The sequence below is a fragment of the Cydia splendana genome, chromosome 26 (assembly GCF_910591565.1).
Source record: "Cydia splendana chromosome 26, ilCydSple1.2, whole genome shotgun sequence".
Lineage (NCBI taxonomy): Eukaryota > Metazoa > Arthropoda > Insecta > Lepidoptera > Tortricidae > Cydia > Cydia splendana.
The window spans coordinates 2,089,114-2,107,357 of NC_085985.1; the positions used below are offsets into that span (position 1 = coordinate 2,089,114).

The following is an 18,244-nucleotide window of genomic DNA, read 5'->3' on the forward strand; positions in this document are numbered from 1 at the left end:
ATTTAGGAATCTTTCGTTTGCTCGGGTATCAATATTAGCACGAGAGGTTAAACATCAACTTTGCCCCCTTGTAAAACAAATAACTATTTTTGATCAGCAATAAAATCTGATAGAGTTAGTACAAAATGTATACACAAATCACCTCTTCTACTTTCTACGTCATAAATCCCGCACTTTTCAGAAACAATCACCTTCATTAATGTAATTTAATTAATAGTCAAGTAATTATTAAACAATTAATATTACCTATTGCCGACGTCGAGATTTGGGAACTGATACTAGTTGATACCATTAATTAATGTTATCATTACGACATGATAACTTGATAATTTATCGAAATTAATCTCTTTGATAATGGGGTTGGCGACTGTCAAAGGTTTGCATAGATGGCGCCATCATAGCTTGCCCATTTCTCTATACTCTGTATATCTTTAGGTACTTAAATAAAAGTAAACAAATAATCTGTACATTTTCGGGTAGTTATAACATTTATTGACTCACCAACCAAATATAAAACCACCAGGATCTGTCACTGGACGACCTGACTTTAACCTACATTATTTGATCATGTAATGTTTTCATCTACCCTCAACTGGCTTAAGGAGACATTTGAGGGTAGATTTTGTTTACTTTTATTTAAATACCTAAAGATACAGAGTATAGTTTTGTTCTATGAGATTTGGCTTAAGAGTCCGCAGCAAGCTCGGCCGAGTTTCACCTTCCCATTCAAACAGAGTTTCGTTCTCATTATAAAACTACGCGTTGGATTGTAATGAAACGTTGCACATACAATGACATGAGGTATATTTATGCCAGTAATTCGTTTCTACAGCTCCAGCTTATAAAACAAACGAAATAGAGCAAAACCCAGTATAGTATGAAAAACTTAAATTTGCTTTATTTTTTAACTATGGTATCTGAAGCTACATAAACTAATTACAGGCATAGATTTACCTTTTAAGGTAACACAAAAAGAATATCTTTAAGTACCTAGTGTATAATATTAACTTTAACTTAATAAAGGCAAATAAATAAAATGGAAATAATCCACTTTTTAATGTCTAATATCTGGGAGACCAAACTTGCTCGGAAAACATATAAAAACTCAAAAATGCGTGTTTTCCCAGAGATAACACCTAGCTAGATCGATTTATCGGCCCCGAAAACCTCCATATAGCAAATTTCATCGAAATCGTTAGAGCCGTTTCCGAGATCCCCGAAATAAATAAACAAGAATTGCTAGTTACAAGTATTAGATTTATTTCAAGACATCAGTGCACGGACAATCTCATTGCTGTAATCTAAGATAGACAATATTAATATTACAATCATCTGAGAAATAAATACAAATTTGAATCTTAACAATCATATACCTAATTAAAACATGACTGTGTGTAAATTTTTTCAAAAAGTTTTGCGTGAACATTCTTTTTAATTTTTATGATCTTATTTATTAAATGTTTAATTGAAACAGGCTTAGTTTTAATTAAATGATCAAGATACCTATGTAGACAAATTCGTGCTTCGAAATAAAATTATATACGACTGATTTATATGGACTTTATGGTCTATAAAAGTGCTATGTATTTATGGAATAAATTCGTATAGTCTATAGATTTGTCTTTGGTGTCGGACAGGCGATGTACTTGGACGTCACCCTCGTTGGTCACCAGTGCCTGTGAATAAGTAATATTTTTATTCGTAATTTTTTTAGAAAAACACTATAACCGGCCAAAATAGGAAAGCCAGCCTCGTGTTACTAAACAGCCTCGCTTCACTCGCCCGTCAATTCAATACTACACGCGACCGAAATATACTCACTAATGTTCCATCGCTGGACATGCAGGTGATTGTGGACTTTACTCCAGTGTGTTTAGGGTATATATCGCTGTGAGTTAGCTCCCAGCAGGAAAGCCCTTCTTGCAAAACGAAGAAGATACAGAACGGATTGATGCGAGACCAGAGGACTGACGTCACGGATAACTGTAAAAAAAAAAGTTGTTACGAGTAAGTTGACGACCGGTCTGGCCTAGTGGGTAGTGACCCTGCATGTGAAGCCGATGGTCCTGGGTTCGAATCCCGGTAAGGGCATTCATTTGTGTGACGAACACAAATATTTGTTCCTGAGTCATGTGTGATTTCTGTATATACACCGTGTTTTTATTGAATTCCGTTAACTTCGGGGTATAGTTAAGTACGTTTATAAGAACTAAATGGCATAGCTAATTTTCAAAAAAAAATATATTTTTTGTTTTCTTTTTTTTTTTTTTTTTGTTTAAAAAGTAATTCAATGTAGCATATAGCGTTGTTGTAAGACGGGCATTACATTTAACTCAACCAAACAATTGAAATCTGTGACATATCAATGTCATTTCGTACATCAATCGACCGAGATTGTACGTAAGTTTAGTAGCAAATGTATGAACTCATTCTAAACACTAATCAATATGTAAGCCGGCCCTAAGGCAAGTGTACACGCTTGTAGAGGCCTTACAGGAAAAAAATAAATTATGGATTATCTCCGAAATGGACTTAATTAGAACATCGGTGTCTTTGAGAAAGTTACTTGATTTAAGCTCAGGAATGCACCCTTGAAATTAACGGAAATCAAAAAAAAACACGGTGTATAAGTGTGTATTTATCTATATTAGTATGTATACTATGCATATTGTCGCCTAGCACCGATAGTACCAGCTTTGCTTAGTTTGGGGCTAGGTAAGATGTCTAATCTATTGCCTAAGTTGTCCCCTAATATTTATTTATTTTATTTTATTGTACTCGTTTTCTACAGATTTTTTTGAAGTGAAAACTTCTTTAGCGGCGCTGTGCACTTTTTGTGATGGGGAAAAAATGTTAAACTCGCGACAGGTCACGTGACCGTAAGATTCGTAAGACGTAAGACGGACACGTGACCTGATCGAAAAACTGTTACAATTGTCATTACAATTGTCATGTCATGTCATTGAGTTTTCACTTCTGCCGGCACTCCCGGACTGCAACCCATTGTTTTTTTACTTTCAAGAAATCAAAATTATTGAAATACATCAAAAGGAGTAACAGAGAAGCCGCTAATATTGTTTGCCTTTGCCTATCTTAAGAATTAGGATATAAAGTTCTAAACGCCACGTCAAAACGGTAGACGTTTTGTTGTTCCCCGCCAAAGCTTGGTGGGCAACAATGAATGCGACTAAATAGTTGTTTGTGGTATGTTGTCAGAAATGTTAAAACGTGTTTTAAATTTCGTCGTATTGCGTAGGCATGTACCTACTCTCACGGCCGCACTCGTGTGGCAGCCATATAGTATACTAAAAGTGTGATTAAAAATCAAAAGAAAGCTTTACTAATTTTTTTGGAGTGAAAACTTCTTTAGCGGCGCTGTGCACTTTTTGTGATCGGGAAAATTTTTTAAACTCGCGACAGCGTAAGACGTAAGACGCTTCGTAAGACGGACACGTGACCTGATCGAAAAACTGTTACAATGTCATTGAGTTTTCACTTCTGCCGGCACTCCCGGAGTGCAACCCGTTGTTTTTTTTTAAGCAGAAACGTCGGTCGGTGGTCGGCCTCCATGGCTCAATTGGCAGAAGCGATTGGACCGATGTTCCAATGGTCGCAGGTTCAAGTCCTGCCGGAGGTGTTATTTTTCCATTTTTCCTTTTATTTAAAATTAATAGAAAACTTACCCTACTAGTTAAATTGATGTCACCGGCGCTATGTCTGTGACTTTGTGGTTTATCGACGAACCTTCCCTTGAAGTCGGCTTGCGGTCCCGATGATTCTTGCGGGGGGCTGTTGCTAAAAATATACAATATAACGACGATTTAAATAAGTATTTTGTCAAATAAAATATTTATCATACAAGCTTTTATCGCTGACTGTACTTTTCTTTCAACAGGCAACTAATTCTCATCGAGATAATTCTAAAAACCCCAAACACAATTTGACAGCGTTGTTTTATCACAGAGTTCCTATGGCCAACTCCTGTGTCCATCATCAGATCGGCTCAATCGTACCATAATATTGCATTGTCATCTAACTTGCATTATGTATGTGAAGTTTCAGCTCAATCGAATAATAATTAAGCTTGCAAGAATTGATCCGAACATACATACAAACAAGTTCAATAAAAGCTTATAAACAACGTCATGTAGCCTTATCGGCAGTCAAGTTTAAAGGGGCCCACAGATTACCAGTTCGCCGGATGATATCAGCCTGTCAGTTGTTCGGAGCTGTCAAATTTTGCTTTTAACTAACAGGCTGATAGAGTAAGATCAAGAAAAGTCTGCAGCGATTTTGAAGTTAGTAGTTTAAAATAACACTCGCACTGCGTGTGCTATCAAAATCACTGCAAAATTTTCTTGGTCTAACTCTATCGTCTGGCGGATTGGTAATCAGTGGGCCCCTTAAGCACTCTGGCCTCCACCAGAGAATATAGACTGACGGTGCCAGCATTTGCTGCGAGGAAATAGGGTCCCTGAGGTGATTGACCCGTTGAAGATCGTCGCTACGGTTGTTTAGAGCCAAGTCAAAGGCTGGCAGGGTCGCCATGATGAGAAAAAAGTCATGTAGCCTTACCGGCAGTCAAGAGTAAGCAACACTCTACCCTCCACCAGAGAGTATAGACTGATGGTTCCAGCGTCTGATGCAGCGAGGAAATAGGGTCCATGGTGTGAAACCTCCAGGCAAGTTATGGAGGAGGTATCCGCTGCAAGAAATGATAGATTTTGGTTAATATTACGGCCGGAAATTGAGAATTTACCGGATGAGCGGAGCAATACAAAATTAATTAGTAAACAATGTATTTTTATGGGTAATAAAAATTATACATGATGTTTTATGTTATGCAGATTGTTATTTATTTTTTAATTAATTTAAAATGTAGGTACTTTTGACGATTTACAAAGAGGTTGTAAAATCCTATAAATATATACAGGTGAATGATTTTTTTTACTCTAATTATTTATTCATTCGATTAGTTGAAATTTCCCCGCAGTCGAAATGGCGCCCCTGCGCCTTATGTAAAATAATAAATGATTTGTACTCACTAGAAACACACAGCCTCTCAATCTTCACAGCGCCCAAACTCTTCGTACAACTCAAAACCTCCCCATTATTCTTGGCCACCAAAAACCTATCACTATTATTGTACTGCACTATTTTCAAATCGCCACACACAATCCCACTTTCCCAATCGTGGGGTAATTTATTTTCAACTGGCAATTTTCTTGCGCTGGCAACACTGCGCGGTCTGTCAATGTCACTCTCTGCCGATTTTTGGCGCGTAAAATTTCTGGCCAGTATTTTGTCTTGTTTTCTTTTTGATAACCTCTTTTTACCAGCATTTAAATTGAAAGCATTATCGCTTATGTCTTGAACGTTTAGAAGTTTGGCTATAGATATAGTTTGAGTTTTTTCTAGTTTCATTTTGGACCAGAAAGCTTTGCCTAAGTCGTGTGTTTTGGATTTTTCTTGAATTATCGTCCATATTGTTAGGATTCCTAGTCGTTGTAATGAACAGACCTGTAAGAATTAGGTTTGATTATTAGTTAACATAAAAGGATAACAAATTAGGTACTTATTTGACCTTAATGGGCCTAGTTTTGTTAGATTAAGTTACAAATTAACAAATATAAGCTGGCAACCCAGGTGAAAGTATTAGATATTATATATTACCTATCAGTACCAACCCTGAGGGGCCTGAGGTACGTACGGATTTTCAATAGGGAGTATTCCTTTAATGTTCTGCCACCAGAGTGCAGCTATAGCGCACATATACTAAACCATAGAGTAACTTGTACATACTACGTTGTTACAACCTGAAATTGTACAATGCTCATACCTGTCCTACAACTCTCCACCCGCTGTCTTGCGCTTGCGTCGCCCTGAGGAACTCTAACCCCACCGTGCGGTCAATGACCTCTTCGTTAGTCAAGTTGGCAGCACTACTCGTGTACGCGCACGCTTGTAACGCGTCATGTATCTGTGGGGGCTGTCAAAGAAATCGTTAAATTTTGAACGTACGTCCAAAAACATAAGTTGGAATTAACACGTCAATTGGGGTTTTTTTTTTTTTTTTTTATTTATTTATCCAAAATAACTCTTACGTACTAATTTAACATGGTGACACAGCGAACGAAAACCGCGTACGGTTTATCTGCCGCCATTGTCGCTCGTTTACATTCCGGTTAGTAGCTATATCTAAATGTATAATAAGGAAATAATGGTTAGTACAAATATCGTTTTAGGTTACCTGAGTTGTTGATAAACAACTCGAGCGCGCACCTGTACTTGATAACAACATATTTTTTATAATTGTTTTGGTCTTATGTGTGTTATTAAGTATATTTTGATTTACATCATCAGTCAGGTTAAAAATGGCATTGGCGTGACTTTGTTAGACGCTACTGCTTTCAGAATCGGAAAATAGATATGTTGTCCAGTTTAGATCTGTAACGGCGTCAGTCAATGACCTCTTGGCTTGTCATGTTGGCCGCATTGCTCGTATCGTATATGCGCACGCTTGTAATGTAAGCCCTCATTCGCACGAGCGCATTTTCAATGCGTGTTAAAAAAAGGGCTTGAATCCGGCCGCAGTTTCAACAAGTTTCCATTTGTGTCATTCAAACGTTTTATTAATGCGCGTTGAAAAAGCGCTCGTGCGAATGAGGGCTTTCGCTTGAGGTATTTGTGGGCGCTTACAGGTATGGAAAACGGTAAATTTTGAACGTGCGTCAAAAATGAATGCAATATTATGACTATTATCATAAAGTCTTACTTTATGCTATTACGAGTGTCAAGGGGATCCAACATTTTTGCCACACACTTAATAAAATTATTGCCGAATGTACTTGGTACCGGATTATTACCTATATTGTCACCTGTATATATCCTGTATTATACCATCACACTCCGCGATTGTTACGCCATTTACGGTCCTAACTAAATTGGATGTTCCATGCTTACGCTATGGCATGTCCAATTTAGCTAGAACCCTAAATGGCATAACAATCACGGAGCGTGACTGTGCATACCTGTCACGATTCAAAACGATACGGCTATTAGAAGTAATACATAACATAATACAAATTTATATCAGGAACTGTAATAAATACCTGATCATTAATATTGATATTCTTCTTATTAAATTCTCGATCAATTTCCGCTGCAGTCAATAAATCGGTATTTATTTGGACTATTTCATATTTTTTCGAGCTGGCAACATCGTCCCGCCATGTCGGTTCTTCTGACAAATCCCAAAGATGCAAGGAACTAAAATTATTTCAGTAAAAATACCTCCGTAATTATTTTCGGTTACAAAAAGTAGAAAAAAAATTCTGACGATAATAACTAACTTATAAGTTATAATCTTACCTATCTTCTAAAGCGGCCACTAACAATCCATTAGTATTTCCTCTAAATCTTCCCAAAACGACATTATCTATGGCAACCAAAATTTTTATCGGTTCACTCCTGGCAACACTAGCGTCCCATAGACAAACTAGACTTTTCCCCGCCAAAACTCCATTAGTAAATTTCTTATGCACCGTCAAAATTAAATTGCTTTTATCCTCTGAAAATATTAAACTTGTAATTTTTGCTTGTTTTAGAAAAGACTTCTCTTCCGAGACTTTTTTTGTTGTTATACCGACATATCCAGAGCTAAACGGCAAGTTTGATTTTGTTACATTGTCAGATACGGTGCCATTTAAATTTAAAACATGGCTGACTTTCCTTTCAACCTTCTTCAAAAACCTTCCCAATGCGTTCGTATTAAAATCATCCTTTAATTTACTCTTATACATTTCATATGGCAACATTTCACAACTGCCAACCCCACTTTTTTGCTCAAGTAAAATCCTTAATTCATTATCTTTGTATTCTTTGAAAGCATCTAAATCGTTGGTCCCACGATCTTCGAATAAAAACTTAAATTTCGACGTATAATCATCGCTATTCCTTTTATTTTTCTTCAAAGTATGATCATTTAAGTACACATCTGCTTTAGAAAATTTAACAGGATGTTGTGTCCATTTATTCTCCACATCAATCTCATCAGTTTGAATCTCCTCAGTGATACCATCATCAAAAGTTTGAACTGCACTTTGCGTATAATTCGTTCGGCCGAATGTTGCCATATACAAATCGTAGGATATAGGCTTCATTTCGAAGAGCGTGAATGACATTTCGTGCAGTGTTACCATGCTCAATATGTCTTTTGCTCGACGCAGCATGTTTTCGACTATGCGTTTCTTGCGTTTCTTCTCTTTTGATTTGTTGAAATCTACGAATAGGGGTCTGAAAAGACAAATACCTTGTAAACACGAACACAAAATGTATAATTTAAGATCAGCGACCGTGCGTCTGCCAACGTGTGTTCTAAATCGGAAACTTACATTTACTGTCACTTTAATATAGGGAGTCCATTACCTGTAAAGTGCAGTACAGGAGCCCCCAGTCATAGGCCACATAATAGCAGATTCTACAATCGCGTCGTAAAATTAGGTAGCACCTCCTTAGGAGTAAAGTGTCAGTGTCGAAAGAAACCGATTAAAGCGCTTCACACACCTTACTTAATAAAGTACCTGGCGATAGAAACGCAACTATACCTACCTAACCTACGTTAGACACAGTATAGAGATGTCTGCATCTTATTTCTACGTATTGCTGCGTCCCTGTCGTCAGTAACTGAATGAAATAAGGTGTGTGAAGCGCTTAAGACTATAAGGTGGCAAATCCTCCAATGCGCACGGTACTTTCCCGTATAGAGGGATATAATAAGTTTTTGGCAAAAATTTCATTTTTGGTACAAGCTTTTATCGCTGACTGTACTTTTCTTACGACAGACAACTAATACTCATCGAGACAATTCTAAAAAACCCCTAACACAATTAGGTTGCGTTGTTTCATCACAGAGTTCCTATGGCCACCTCCTGTGTCCATCATCAGATCAGTTCGACAGTACCATATTATTGTATTGTCATCAGAACTACATACAGCTGCCAATTTTCATGACGCTATGATCCTTGGAAGATGGTTAAATTAACCTTAGATTCCATTACATAGTTAGTTACATACAGGTCGACCTAATAAAAGCTTGTTAAAAACACATATATAATATGATAAATACCTCTCCAGCACCTCCACCGTCTTCATGCTGGACACAGCACTGGAGCTGTCCTGGAACCCCTCGTCCAGAGAACTGGCCTTGTCTTCTTCTGTCTCCGGGATGAACTCCATGGCCGCCGGCTTGGATTTGGCTGAGCGCTGCTCGCGAAGGTCGAAGCTCCCTGAGAATGATTTAAATTTAAAGTAGTTAATCCAAACGGTCATTATTGTGGGCATTTACTACCGGCAGATTCTATGTTCCTAAGCTCTTTTCGCTACAAAGCAGAAAAACGCGTTATCGGCTACAAGCGTAAACATATGTCGACGCGGAATCGGCAATATCCGACAGGAAAAACCTTTATGTTTGCGCAATAAGAGCGTATAAGTCGTCGTTCGGCTCTGCTCGCATTGGCCGGCGCCGTCGACGGCTTTTTCGCTCTTATTGCGCGGACATAAAGCTTTTTCCTATCGGATTTAGCCGAATGTTCATCGATATATCTGGGAAGACCCTAAATATGTCCCAAAAGACCACTGATCCAGCAATAAAGATCATACCTGAATCCAGCATATTCTCCTCATCCTTTTCCTTTTCTCTCTCTCCCGCGTCCTCTCCAACCTCCATCTCTCTCCCACCTTCAGTCTCGTCGCTATCGACCTCCATCTCTCTTCCACCTTCAGTCACGTGTTCAGAGCTTCCTTGGCTATTCTCGCTATGGTAAGAGTCGAAGTCAGATTCATAGCTTTCGAAGTCATCCTCGTAACTTACTTCTTCGTCGCTTTTGATTGGAGCCTGTGTAAGGACAAATTACTTTGGTAAATCTTTTACCAGAACATAAGAAGAACGACACGCAACTGTCTCTGTCACACTAATATAGAACTTATGGAAGAGTGATAGAGAGAGATAACTATTAGCTACGGAGCGTGAACGATTGCCATCTTGTCTCTACGCTTTTAAAGAAAAATGATGAAAATAACCTTTGAAGCGTTCGTACGTTTCCGTGAAAATACGATGGAAAATAATTATGCACTACATCAGTACATTATGAGCAAAATTGAAGTCTAAGAGTAATTTTCATCTACAGACATTTCACATACCTTATCCTTATCTTCGTCGAGCCCCACATAAAACGCCTTCGGTCTCGCCACCAACTTCTGCTTCAAATTTATCATTTCTTCATTATTATCTATTCTATCAGGTGTCAATTCTTTCACTTCATTTTCATCTAAAGTCCTTGTTTTTGTTCTAATTCTTTCTCCATTGCCTTTTTCATTTGTTTTAATATCTTTAACTTCTTTATCATCTTTTACTTTTCTAATTTCTTTTTGCTTAATTTTATCTATAGCTTTATCGTTAGTTATATTTAAATCTAATTTCCTCTTAGCTATAGGAGAATTAACAGTAACATTCCCAAATGGTAGATCTTTAGCTGTTCTAACTCTTACATTGCTAGTACTCATAGTACTATTACTTGTTTTAGCTTTGCTAGTACTATTACTTGCTTCATTGTTTCTAGGTTTGCTACTAACTTTACTTGTACTATTATTAGTTCTACTAGTACTAATTTTGCTTGAACTACTAATTTGACTTATGGACGACGGTGAGGATTTTAAATAGTCTTTCATTGGTGATTTTTTATAGTCTTTTGAAGACCCTGCAATTTTTTTAGGAGTCTTATAAATATCAGCGGTAGAGGTCTTTTGTACGAAGTTCCGCGGAGTCGAAACATTGTAAGTGGTTTTCTTTAATTTTTCGTCTTGAGTCTTTATTTTTTCTTCTTGCAGTTTGTCTTTGCTTGTAGTTTTTTTAATCGGTTTTTTGGCAGCTTGCATGTTTTCAGAAATACCTAAAATGTTAAAATTTCCGATGACTATCTTTACCAGAGTACTTATTAAAGTAAAAATGAAATAGGTAAAATGAAAAATTCAAAGCTTAATGCAAATAATTTTTACTTTAATTTTAAGGTCGTGGGTATAGGTTCATCCGTCTGAATTTAACTACTGTGTGGTACTGTGGTTAAGCTCTGGGTGCCTAGCCAACGTGCAAATCGTTAACGCTCCGTGGCCTAGTGTAATCATCTCTCTCTATCGCTCTTCCATATTACTGCGACGGAGACATTGCGTTTCGATCGCTACGGAGAGTAAGCGATTGTAACGTTGGCTACGCACCCCTGGTTTCCTAGGATAGCGGTGCTGTCATATAGCAGCCGTCTCCGTACAAAATACTACTCATTCATATTTAGCCGTATTATTTTGTATGGAGACGGCCGCTATATGACGGCACCGCTATCCTAGGAAAACAGAGTGTTAGACTTATCGCTTTTGCATGAGATTGATTTACATACTGGTCATCAGTAAGTAAATATTAAACTACTTTAGTTCCAAAGTAAGCCTTCTGCTAGAAAACCATTGCGCCAATACCTTCAACCGCCTGAGTTAAGTAGGCTATCGTTAAATACGACGCAGACAATGAATTAACGAACTGCGATGCGAATTTATTCATAGAAAATCAATTCCTTATATTTGACTTACCTTGACATCATTTCACAATATGGGTCAACAGTAAAAATTGTGTCACTACAAAAAACTAAAATGAAAAACTATTCGCAACAGTTTAGTTTATCACGTAATTAAAATTAGTTATAGATATTTTTTGCGCTATTTCTCCACGATTTTATGACAATCGTACAAAAAGAACACATTTCGTTGTCATGGTAACGAATTTGACACAACAAAGCTTTATTGATACAACGGCGAAAAAAGTAACTAAAGTACTTACACAGAATCGGCATAGGTTAGCATAGACAGTGGCGCCGCCGCTATCGACCGAGATATCTTTGTACTACTACTACTGCAAATTTATTTAAGTAGGTGGCATAAAAAGGAACTAATGTTTTATGTATATTTTACAAGTACGGTGGCGCCATAGTGACGAGTATATGTAAATGAGTAGTTTAATTTTCGAAATAAAACTTTTTACTTTAGTGCAGTGCAATTATTCTTCTAAAACTCAAGTCTATAATATACTTTTATGCTCTTTGGTCTATGACATGACATGCAGACGTGGAGTAGCAAAACCACGTAACTTTAATTTTATTTAAATTTCTAGTTCAACCTTAAGTATTTTATTGTTATACAAATAAATCGTCAACTAGTTGCGTCACTGGAAAAATTTAGAGGAAACAGTCTTACTCTTTCTAGCGGTAGTACTTTTATCCATGAACAAGTGTTCAATTTATGTTTTTATTTTAATTATACCTCTCGCTTCGAATAAATCCCATGACAGTATTTTTTTTTCTGTTACGTAAAATGTATGTACATTTTTTGCAAGTTTAGCACATTAATTTACTGTAAAAACATACATAATAAAAATAAGGTAAAAACATATTTCTACAATTTTTTTTTTAATTAAGCCCAACCAAAAGAGACTTAGGAACTGGCACAGGGATCATTCAACGCGAAAGGTACGAACTACTGATTAATTTATGAGATAAATAAAAGACGAACTCACATAGGAGAAATGTACTGCTTCGTATATTATTACTTAAAACATGATAAATAATACAATCACATACGGACGAGCGTACGTAAAATAAATACACACACAGTGCCAGTTTGAGTACTACTAATAAACATAATTTACATGATCTTCACGATTTTCTTATTGCCACCATCGCCAACTATTACATGGTACACATAGACTCAGCCTTGTCTTTTAATTTACCCGTGTATAACATGGATTTACCCATAAAAAAAATGGATCACCACATATAAATAACATTCACAAACAATCATGATTTTTTTACTTAAAGAGATAAATTATTAGATCAAAAAAATTGGGAGAATAAATTGAAATGACTAAATGACGACTTGGCAGTGTCAAATGACAAAAGTAAAAATAACTTGGCTGGCAAGTTTATTTCCTTTGCCAAAAAAAAGTTCAGCTGAGTCTATGTCTTGGTAACTCACAATCACAACTGGCCAGTACTTTACAAGCCAGCGATAATGCTGGTCGGCTCTTCCACTCCCTGCTTGATTTTCCTCAGGAACATAACCGCTTCGCGTCCATCGATTAGTCTGTGGTCGTATGTCAGCGCGATGTACATCATCGGTCTGATGACTACTTGTCCGTTCAGAGCGATGGGGCGTTCGAAAATTCCATGCATACCCAAGATAGCTGACTGAGGCGGGTTGATGATCGGAGTGCCCAATAAAGATCCAAACACCCCTCCGTTGCTGATGGTGAAAGTGCCACCATCCATCTCTTCAACGGTCAGCTTTCCATCTCTAGCTTTCTCTGCTAAACCTGCTACGGTCAACTCGATATCAGCATAGGTCATATTCTGAACATTTCTCAACACAGGTACGACAAGACCTTTAGGAGTCGCCACAGCTACAGAAATATCAACGTAGTCGCGGTAGATAATCTCGTTTCCTTCAATGACAGCGTTGACTACAGGCTGGTCCATCAGCGCGTTGGCCGCGGCTTTTACGAAAGGCGACATCAAGCCTAACTTGACGCCGTGCTTCTTAGTGAAGGCGTCCAAGTTCTTCTTCCTGAAAGCCATTATGGAGGACATATCGAGTTCGTTGAAGGTCGTAAGCATGGCGTTGGTGTTCTGGGCTTCCTTGAGGCGCTGGGCGATACGCTGCCTCATCCTATTCATCTTAACTCGCTGCTCCGTGCGTGTACCAGCGATTTCCTTGCTGTAGTCAGCAGGGGGTACTTTAACGGAGGCAGTTTCGATCGCTTGCGCGTGACGAATAGCAGCAACAGGGATGGATGAGATAGGGGCTGCTGGGGGAGGAGTTGGTCTAGGGGGTGGTGGAGGAGCGGCAGCGGCTGGCGGTGGTGGTGGGGGTGCCGCAGTGGGCGTCGGCGGTGGCGGCGGCGGTGGGGCGGCAGCTTTAGGCGGCTCAGCCGCCGGTGTAGGCGCAGCTTTAGCCGGCGCCGCGTCCGTAATCTCAAGTTTAAACAGCTTCTGTCCCGCTTTAACAGTTTCACCATCTTTCACATACAGCTCTTTAATAATTCCATGGGCGGGCGCCATGACAGGTATAGCGGTCTTGTCTGTCTCGATCTCTAGCACGACCTCGTCGGCCGCGACGGCGTCGCCGACCTTCTTGTCGAGTTTGACGTCGCCCTCGGAGACGGAGTCGGGGAAGCTGGGCGTCATGACGTCCTGCGTCTCCCAGAGGGGGCTGGTGAAGTGGATGGGCGCCACTTGCTTGTGGGACACCAGGGGGAGCGCCTGGAATTAAACGTAAATTCATGTTTAACATTAATTAACGAGAGGGCACCACGAACTTGACGAGTTTCGAAAGGATTGGATTGATATTGCTATAGGAAGAGTGTTGAAGAGAATTGAAATGTGATGATTATGCAATCTGAACCAAGGACAAATGTAGAAAAATCTAATCTGTTAATACCTAATTCTACCATGATCAAAATGATGTAAGTAATGATACAGCAGATGATGATGTAAATCATGATCAAAATATACAGGGTGGCCAAAAAATAACTGCATTCCCGTTGCCAGGGAGCTTTTGGGATTATAGTGAGCAACTTTTACTATGGGACCAAATCCAGAAATCGCAAAAAAAAATTTGGCTGTTTCATACATTTTGGCTAGTCCATGTTCTATGGGAGGATACATTTTTTTTTTTCGCGATTTCTGGATTTGGTCCCATAGTAAAAGTTGCTCACTATAATCCCAAAAGCTCCCTGGCAACGGGAATGCAGTTATTTTTTAGCCACCGTGTAGATAGCCTTGTGAACGCACAACTTTGACTCTATCACACGACTGGGCTGGGCTGAAATAACATGTTAAAATCCCACGAAACCTTGTCACTGGAGAAACCTAGAAGATCGGACAAAAACATAAGTTAAAAATAAGCCCCCCCCCCGACTCATAAAGCTTTATGGGCCTGATTAAGTTAAATTATGTTTTACCCCTTTCTTACAAATACATAAGTCAAAATGACAGATAAGGACAAACGATTATTAGGTAATTGAGGTTTGCAGCGCGTTTATGAATAAGGGCTGATTTAGACGGCGCGCGAACTCGCATGTGTTTTTAGTTACATTGCGGACTGTCGGTTGCGTCCAATTCAGCCGACCGATCAAAACCCGCAATGTTCTCACATCCTCTAAATGGGGCCATAAGGGGGTCAGTTTACCTGCTTAGTAGCGACGACGGTGGTGCGGGGCAGGGCGAGGACCGTGGTGGAGCGGAGCCGCACCGGCTGCCGCCGGTACAGGCTCTGCAGGTGGCTCGAGCAGCGTCGGAGCATCCTGGACGTGACTTACTTTATCCTGGAACAATATATATTCAATTATCCTGCTGCCTAAAACTTGCCAAGACAAATGCAATTTTGATTTGATTCAAATTAGAATGGAACGGGCACGTGAGGCGGAGGAATGAAAGTCATGTGACGAGAAAGGTATTACGAATGAATGTGGAAAGGAAAACCGAGGAAAAGGTGGATGGACTGTGTGAGAGATGATATATGAAACGAACGCAAGTGAATGATGAGATGACGGGTGACAGAGAGGTGTGGAAGAGAAAGACATGCTGCGGCGACCCCAAGTGAATGGGAAAAGGGCAAGAGAATGATGATTATTAGAATGGTATGGAAGACCTTTTTATAGGCCTCTGGGCGGCTAGAATAAAGATTGTCTGAGTGATTTGCTTCAGTTTGGATAAAATGTGTTTTTGGATGAGCAGCTGTTCTCTTCTCCTATACAGGTCGCAATTCTAAACCGAATCTATTGAAATTTTGTTAGCATGTTCAATAATTATAGAGGATTTTTCGTTTCAGTTTTTGGAAATTATTCAAATTTAAACTGGGTAGAAACGTGGTTTTTAGTTTTCAAAATATAAATATAATGTTTAAGAAATGTTCTACCATTTTAAAATAATTATAAGCACCTAACAATTATTGTTTATTATTAATGTTATTAATAGCCCCAATACTAAAACGGCAATTTGTGCTCATTTAAGCCAAAGCCAAAGGTGTAAAGGTAAAGGTGTAAAGGTATAATGTGTAGGTAGGTAGGCAGGTAGGTGTTGGTAGGTAGGCAGGTAGGTAAAGGTACCTAGACTAGACTAGAGAGGACTAGGTGGTGTCTCTCCCATACAACACATCAACATCTGATCCATAAAGTATAAAAAAAAATTTTTTTTGCTTTCTAGGATTCAGGGTTATCCCATAGTAAAAGTTGCTCTCTATGACCTATATTCACAATTTCAGAAACTATTAAATCAAAACATCTTGCTAGATAACCACCAGCAATTATAAGCGTATTAGTATAATATCTTATCATTATTGTTATTCTGTTCAAAGGCGATTGTAAATATAATTTGAATGTAAACAAGTGAGTTAACAAAATAATAAAAAGTTTATCACACTTGACATTCTAGGTAGTTAAATTTTATGGGCTCAATTTTTTTTTTACATATTTTGACTGTTAACTGATTGGACTCATAGCCATGTGGCTGTCAAATAAACTTATTAGAATTTATTAAAAATAAAATTAAATCAAATCAAAATAGGAAAAATCCAAGCAAATTATCTATAACCAGAATAAACTAGAGATGATTAATGATTTATTACATTCAAATTAATTGGTAATTAGTAATTTAATTGCCATTTAGAATGCAATAATTTGCTATAGGTATATCATATATCTCTTTATCTCAGCAGTGAGGTCACATATTTACATATTCTCCGTACCTATTCTAAGTAAGCTACCACTAGTATTGCAATGCCATGGCAGAAAATGGCCTTGTTTTTTTCAATAATGTTAATGGTTTTCTTTTATTAAGAAAATTGGGATTGAAATAATCGAATTTAAACTGTTGTGAGACATACTAACATTGAATAATTTTACGGTGTAGACTCACTTGTTTTTAGTCACTTGCGCGACATGTTTCGGAGAGCCTAGGTCTCCTTTCTCAAGCACTACCAGTGCGAGCAGCGTTCACGACGGCCGTGTATCGCGTACTAACGCGATACACGGCCGTCGTGAACGCTGCTCACTCTGGTAGTGCTTGAGAAAGGGATTGAAATAGTCAAAATAATGGAATTTAGGGTGGTACTCCATCTGTCCAATGTCATTGCCAAGGCTCGGAACCGGTTTTTCTTCATACAAAAAATACCGGTTTTATTACGTTCTTTTTTGTTCTTTGGTTTATTATTTCATTTTTGATGGGTCAATCTAATATTACGAAGACGTCACTAAATACATGATTCAGTCCTATGGAAAGAGCATTAAATACTTAAAAATATTGGGCTATTTTGGGATTTAAAAAAGAAATGATTCATAGCCCCTGGTCATTGCGTCTCACTCTCTCTTTAAGCAAAATGTGAGACAAAATATACATTGGACAAAGTAATTGGACGGATCGAATACCACAGCTGTTTAACGTTAGAGTTAGACCCAAGTCTGCAGAGATTTTGATAACCCACACAGTGCAAGTGTTATTTTAAATGCCAAACTTCTATGAAAACATGACATAAATAACAGTTGCACTGCGTGGGCTATCAAAATCGCTGCAGACTTTTCTTGGTCTTACTATAGTAAGCCGCAAGCGAGAGGTTCCCGCGGGCCGCTGGTTGCCGACCGCTGGTCTACACTATAGTGTAGTTACACAATAGACAATATATCATATAAAAATACTCTATTCATCACATGATGGTGACAAATCATTTTGATTAAGCAATAAAGACAATGACATAATATGTGGAGAAATATAATAAGTTGAGTAAAACTGGATTTATCTTATTTATGCATAAATATGTTAATGAATATTAAATCATAACAAATCTTATGATAACACCATAGCAACGGTATCTGATAATAGTGGCAATAGATGTTATAATTATTGTTACTAGGTTAGTAGAGAAATTATAAATTATAATTAGTAAATTTGCAAATTAGTACTTATAGCACTTTGCTACAAGTGTTCAAAAACAAAATCACGCCAATAGACAATTAAAAAGAAAGTAAAACCTTTCACAAAAAAAAACAATTGCGAAATTGGATCAATGCCTGATGACATTTCTAGCAGTGACACCAGAAGTGAAAGTATGAGAAAAAAATTGCTGAAAATGATGAAATAAGGAAACATAAAGCAGA

At 38.0% G+C, this 18,244-nt stretch overlaps 2 protein-coding genes across 7 annotated transcripts in view; both read right to left on the reverse strand.

Annotated features, from left to right (window-relative positions):
* Nucleotides 1–1,381: 1,381 nt before the first annotated feature.
* LOC134803235 (cytoplasmic dynein 2 intermediate chain 1) overlaps nt 1,382–18,244 on the reverse strand; it is a 65,669-nt gene continuing 48,806 nt past the window's right edge. The window contains exons 2-14 of one of the 2 annotated variants that reach the window (XM_063775932.1): nt 11,635–11,664; nt 10,201–10,949; nt 9,778–9,895; nt 9,661–9,738; nt 9,128–9,287; nt 7,372–8,295; nt 7,113–7,269; nt 5,840–5,989; nt 5,046–5,520; nt 4,576–4,705; nt 3,684–3,795; nt 1,822–1,983; nt 1,382–1,676 (exon numbers count right to left, since the gene is read on the reverse strand). In XM_063775932.1, the coding sequence (XP_063632002.1) occupies nt 1,569–1,676; nt 1,822–1,983; nt 3,684–3,795; nt 4,576–4,705; nt 5,046–5,520; nt 5,840–5,989; nt 7,113–7,269; nt 7,372–8,295; nt 9,128–9,287; nt 9,661–9,738; nt 9,778–9,895; nt 10,201–10,935 (3,309 nt within the window). In that variant the 5' untranslated portion in view covers nt 10,936–10,949; nt 11,635–11,664 and the 3' untranslated portion in view covers nt 1,382–1,568. Of the gene's footprint in view, nt 1,677–1,821; nt 1,984–3,683; nt 3,796–4,575; nt 4,706–5,045; nt 5,521–5,839; nt 5,990–7,112; nt 7,270–7,371; nt 8,296–9,127; nt 9,288–9,660; nt 9,739–9,777; nt 9,896–10,200; nt 10,950–11,634; nt 11,806–18,244 lie in introns of those variants that run through there. The other variant, XM_063775931.1, reaches the window with a different exon arrangement.
* The window catches only part of LOC134803315 (dihydrolipoyllysine-residue succinyltransferase component of 2-oxoglutarate dehydrogenase complex, mitochondrial-like), a 49,483-nt gene continuing 43,848 nt past the window's right edge, over nt 12,610–18,244 (reverse strand). For all 5 annotated transcript variants that reach the window (XM_063776100.1, XM_063776099.1, XM_063776103.1 and 2 more), the window contains 2 exons: nt 15,283–15,418; nt 12,610–14,354 (listed from right to left, as the gene is read on the reverse strand). In XM_063776100.1, the coding sequence (XP_063632170.1) occupies nt 13,092–14,354; nt 15,283–15,396 (1,377 nt within the window). In that variant the 5' untranslated portion in view covers nt 15,397–15,418 and the 3' untranslated portion in view covers nt 12,610–13,091. The remainder of the gene's footprint in view (nt 14,355–15,282; nt 15,419–18,244) is intronic.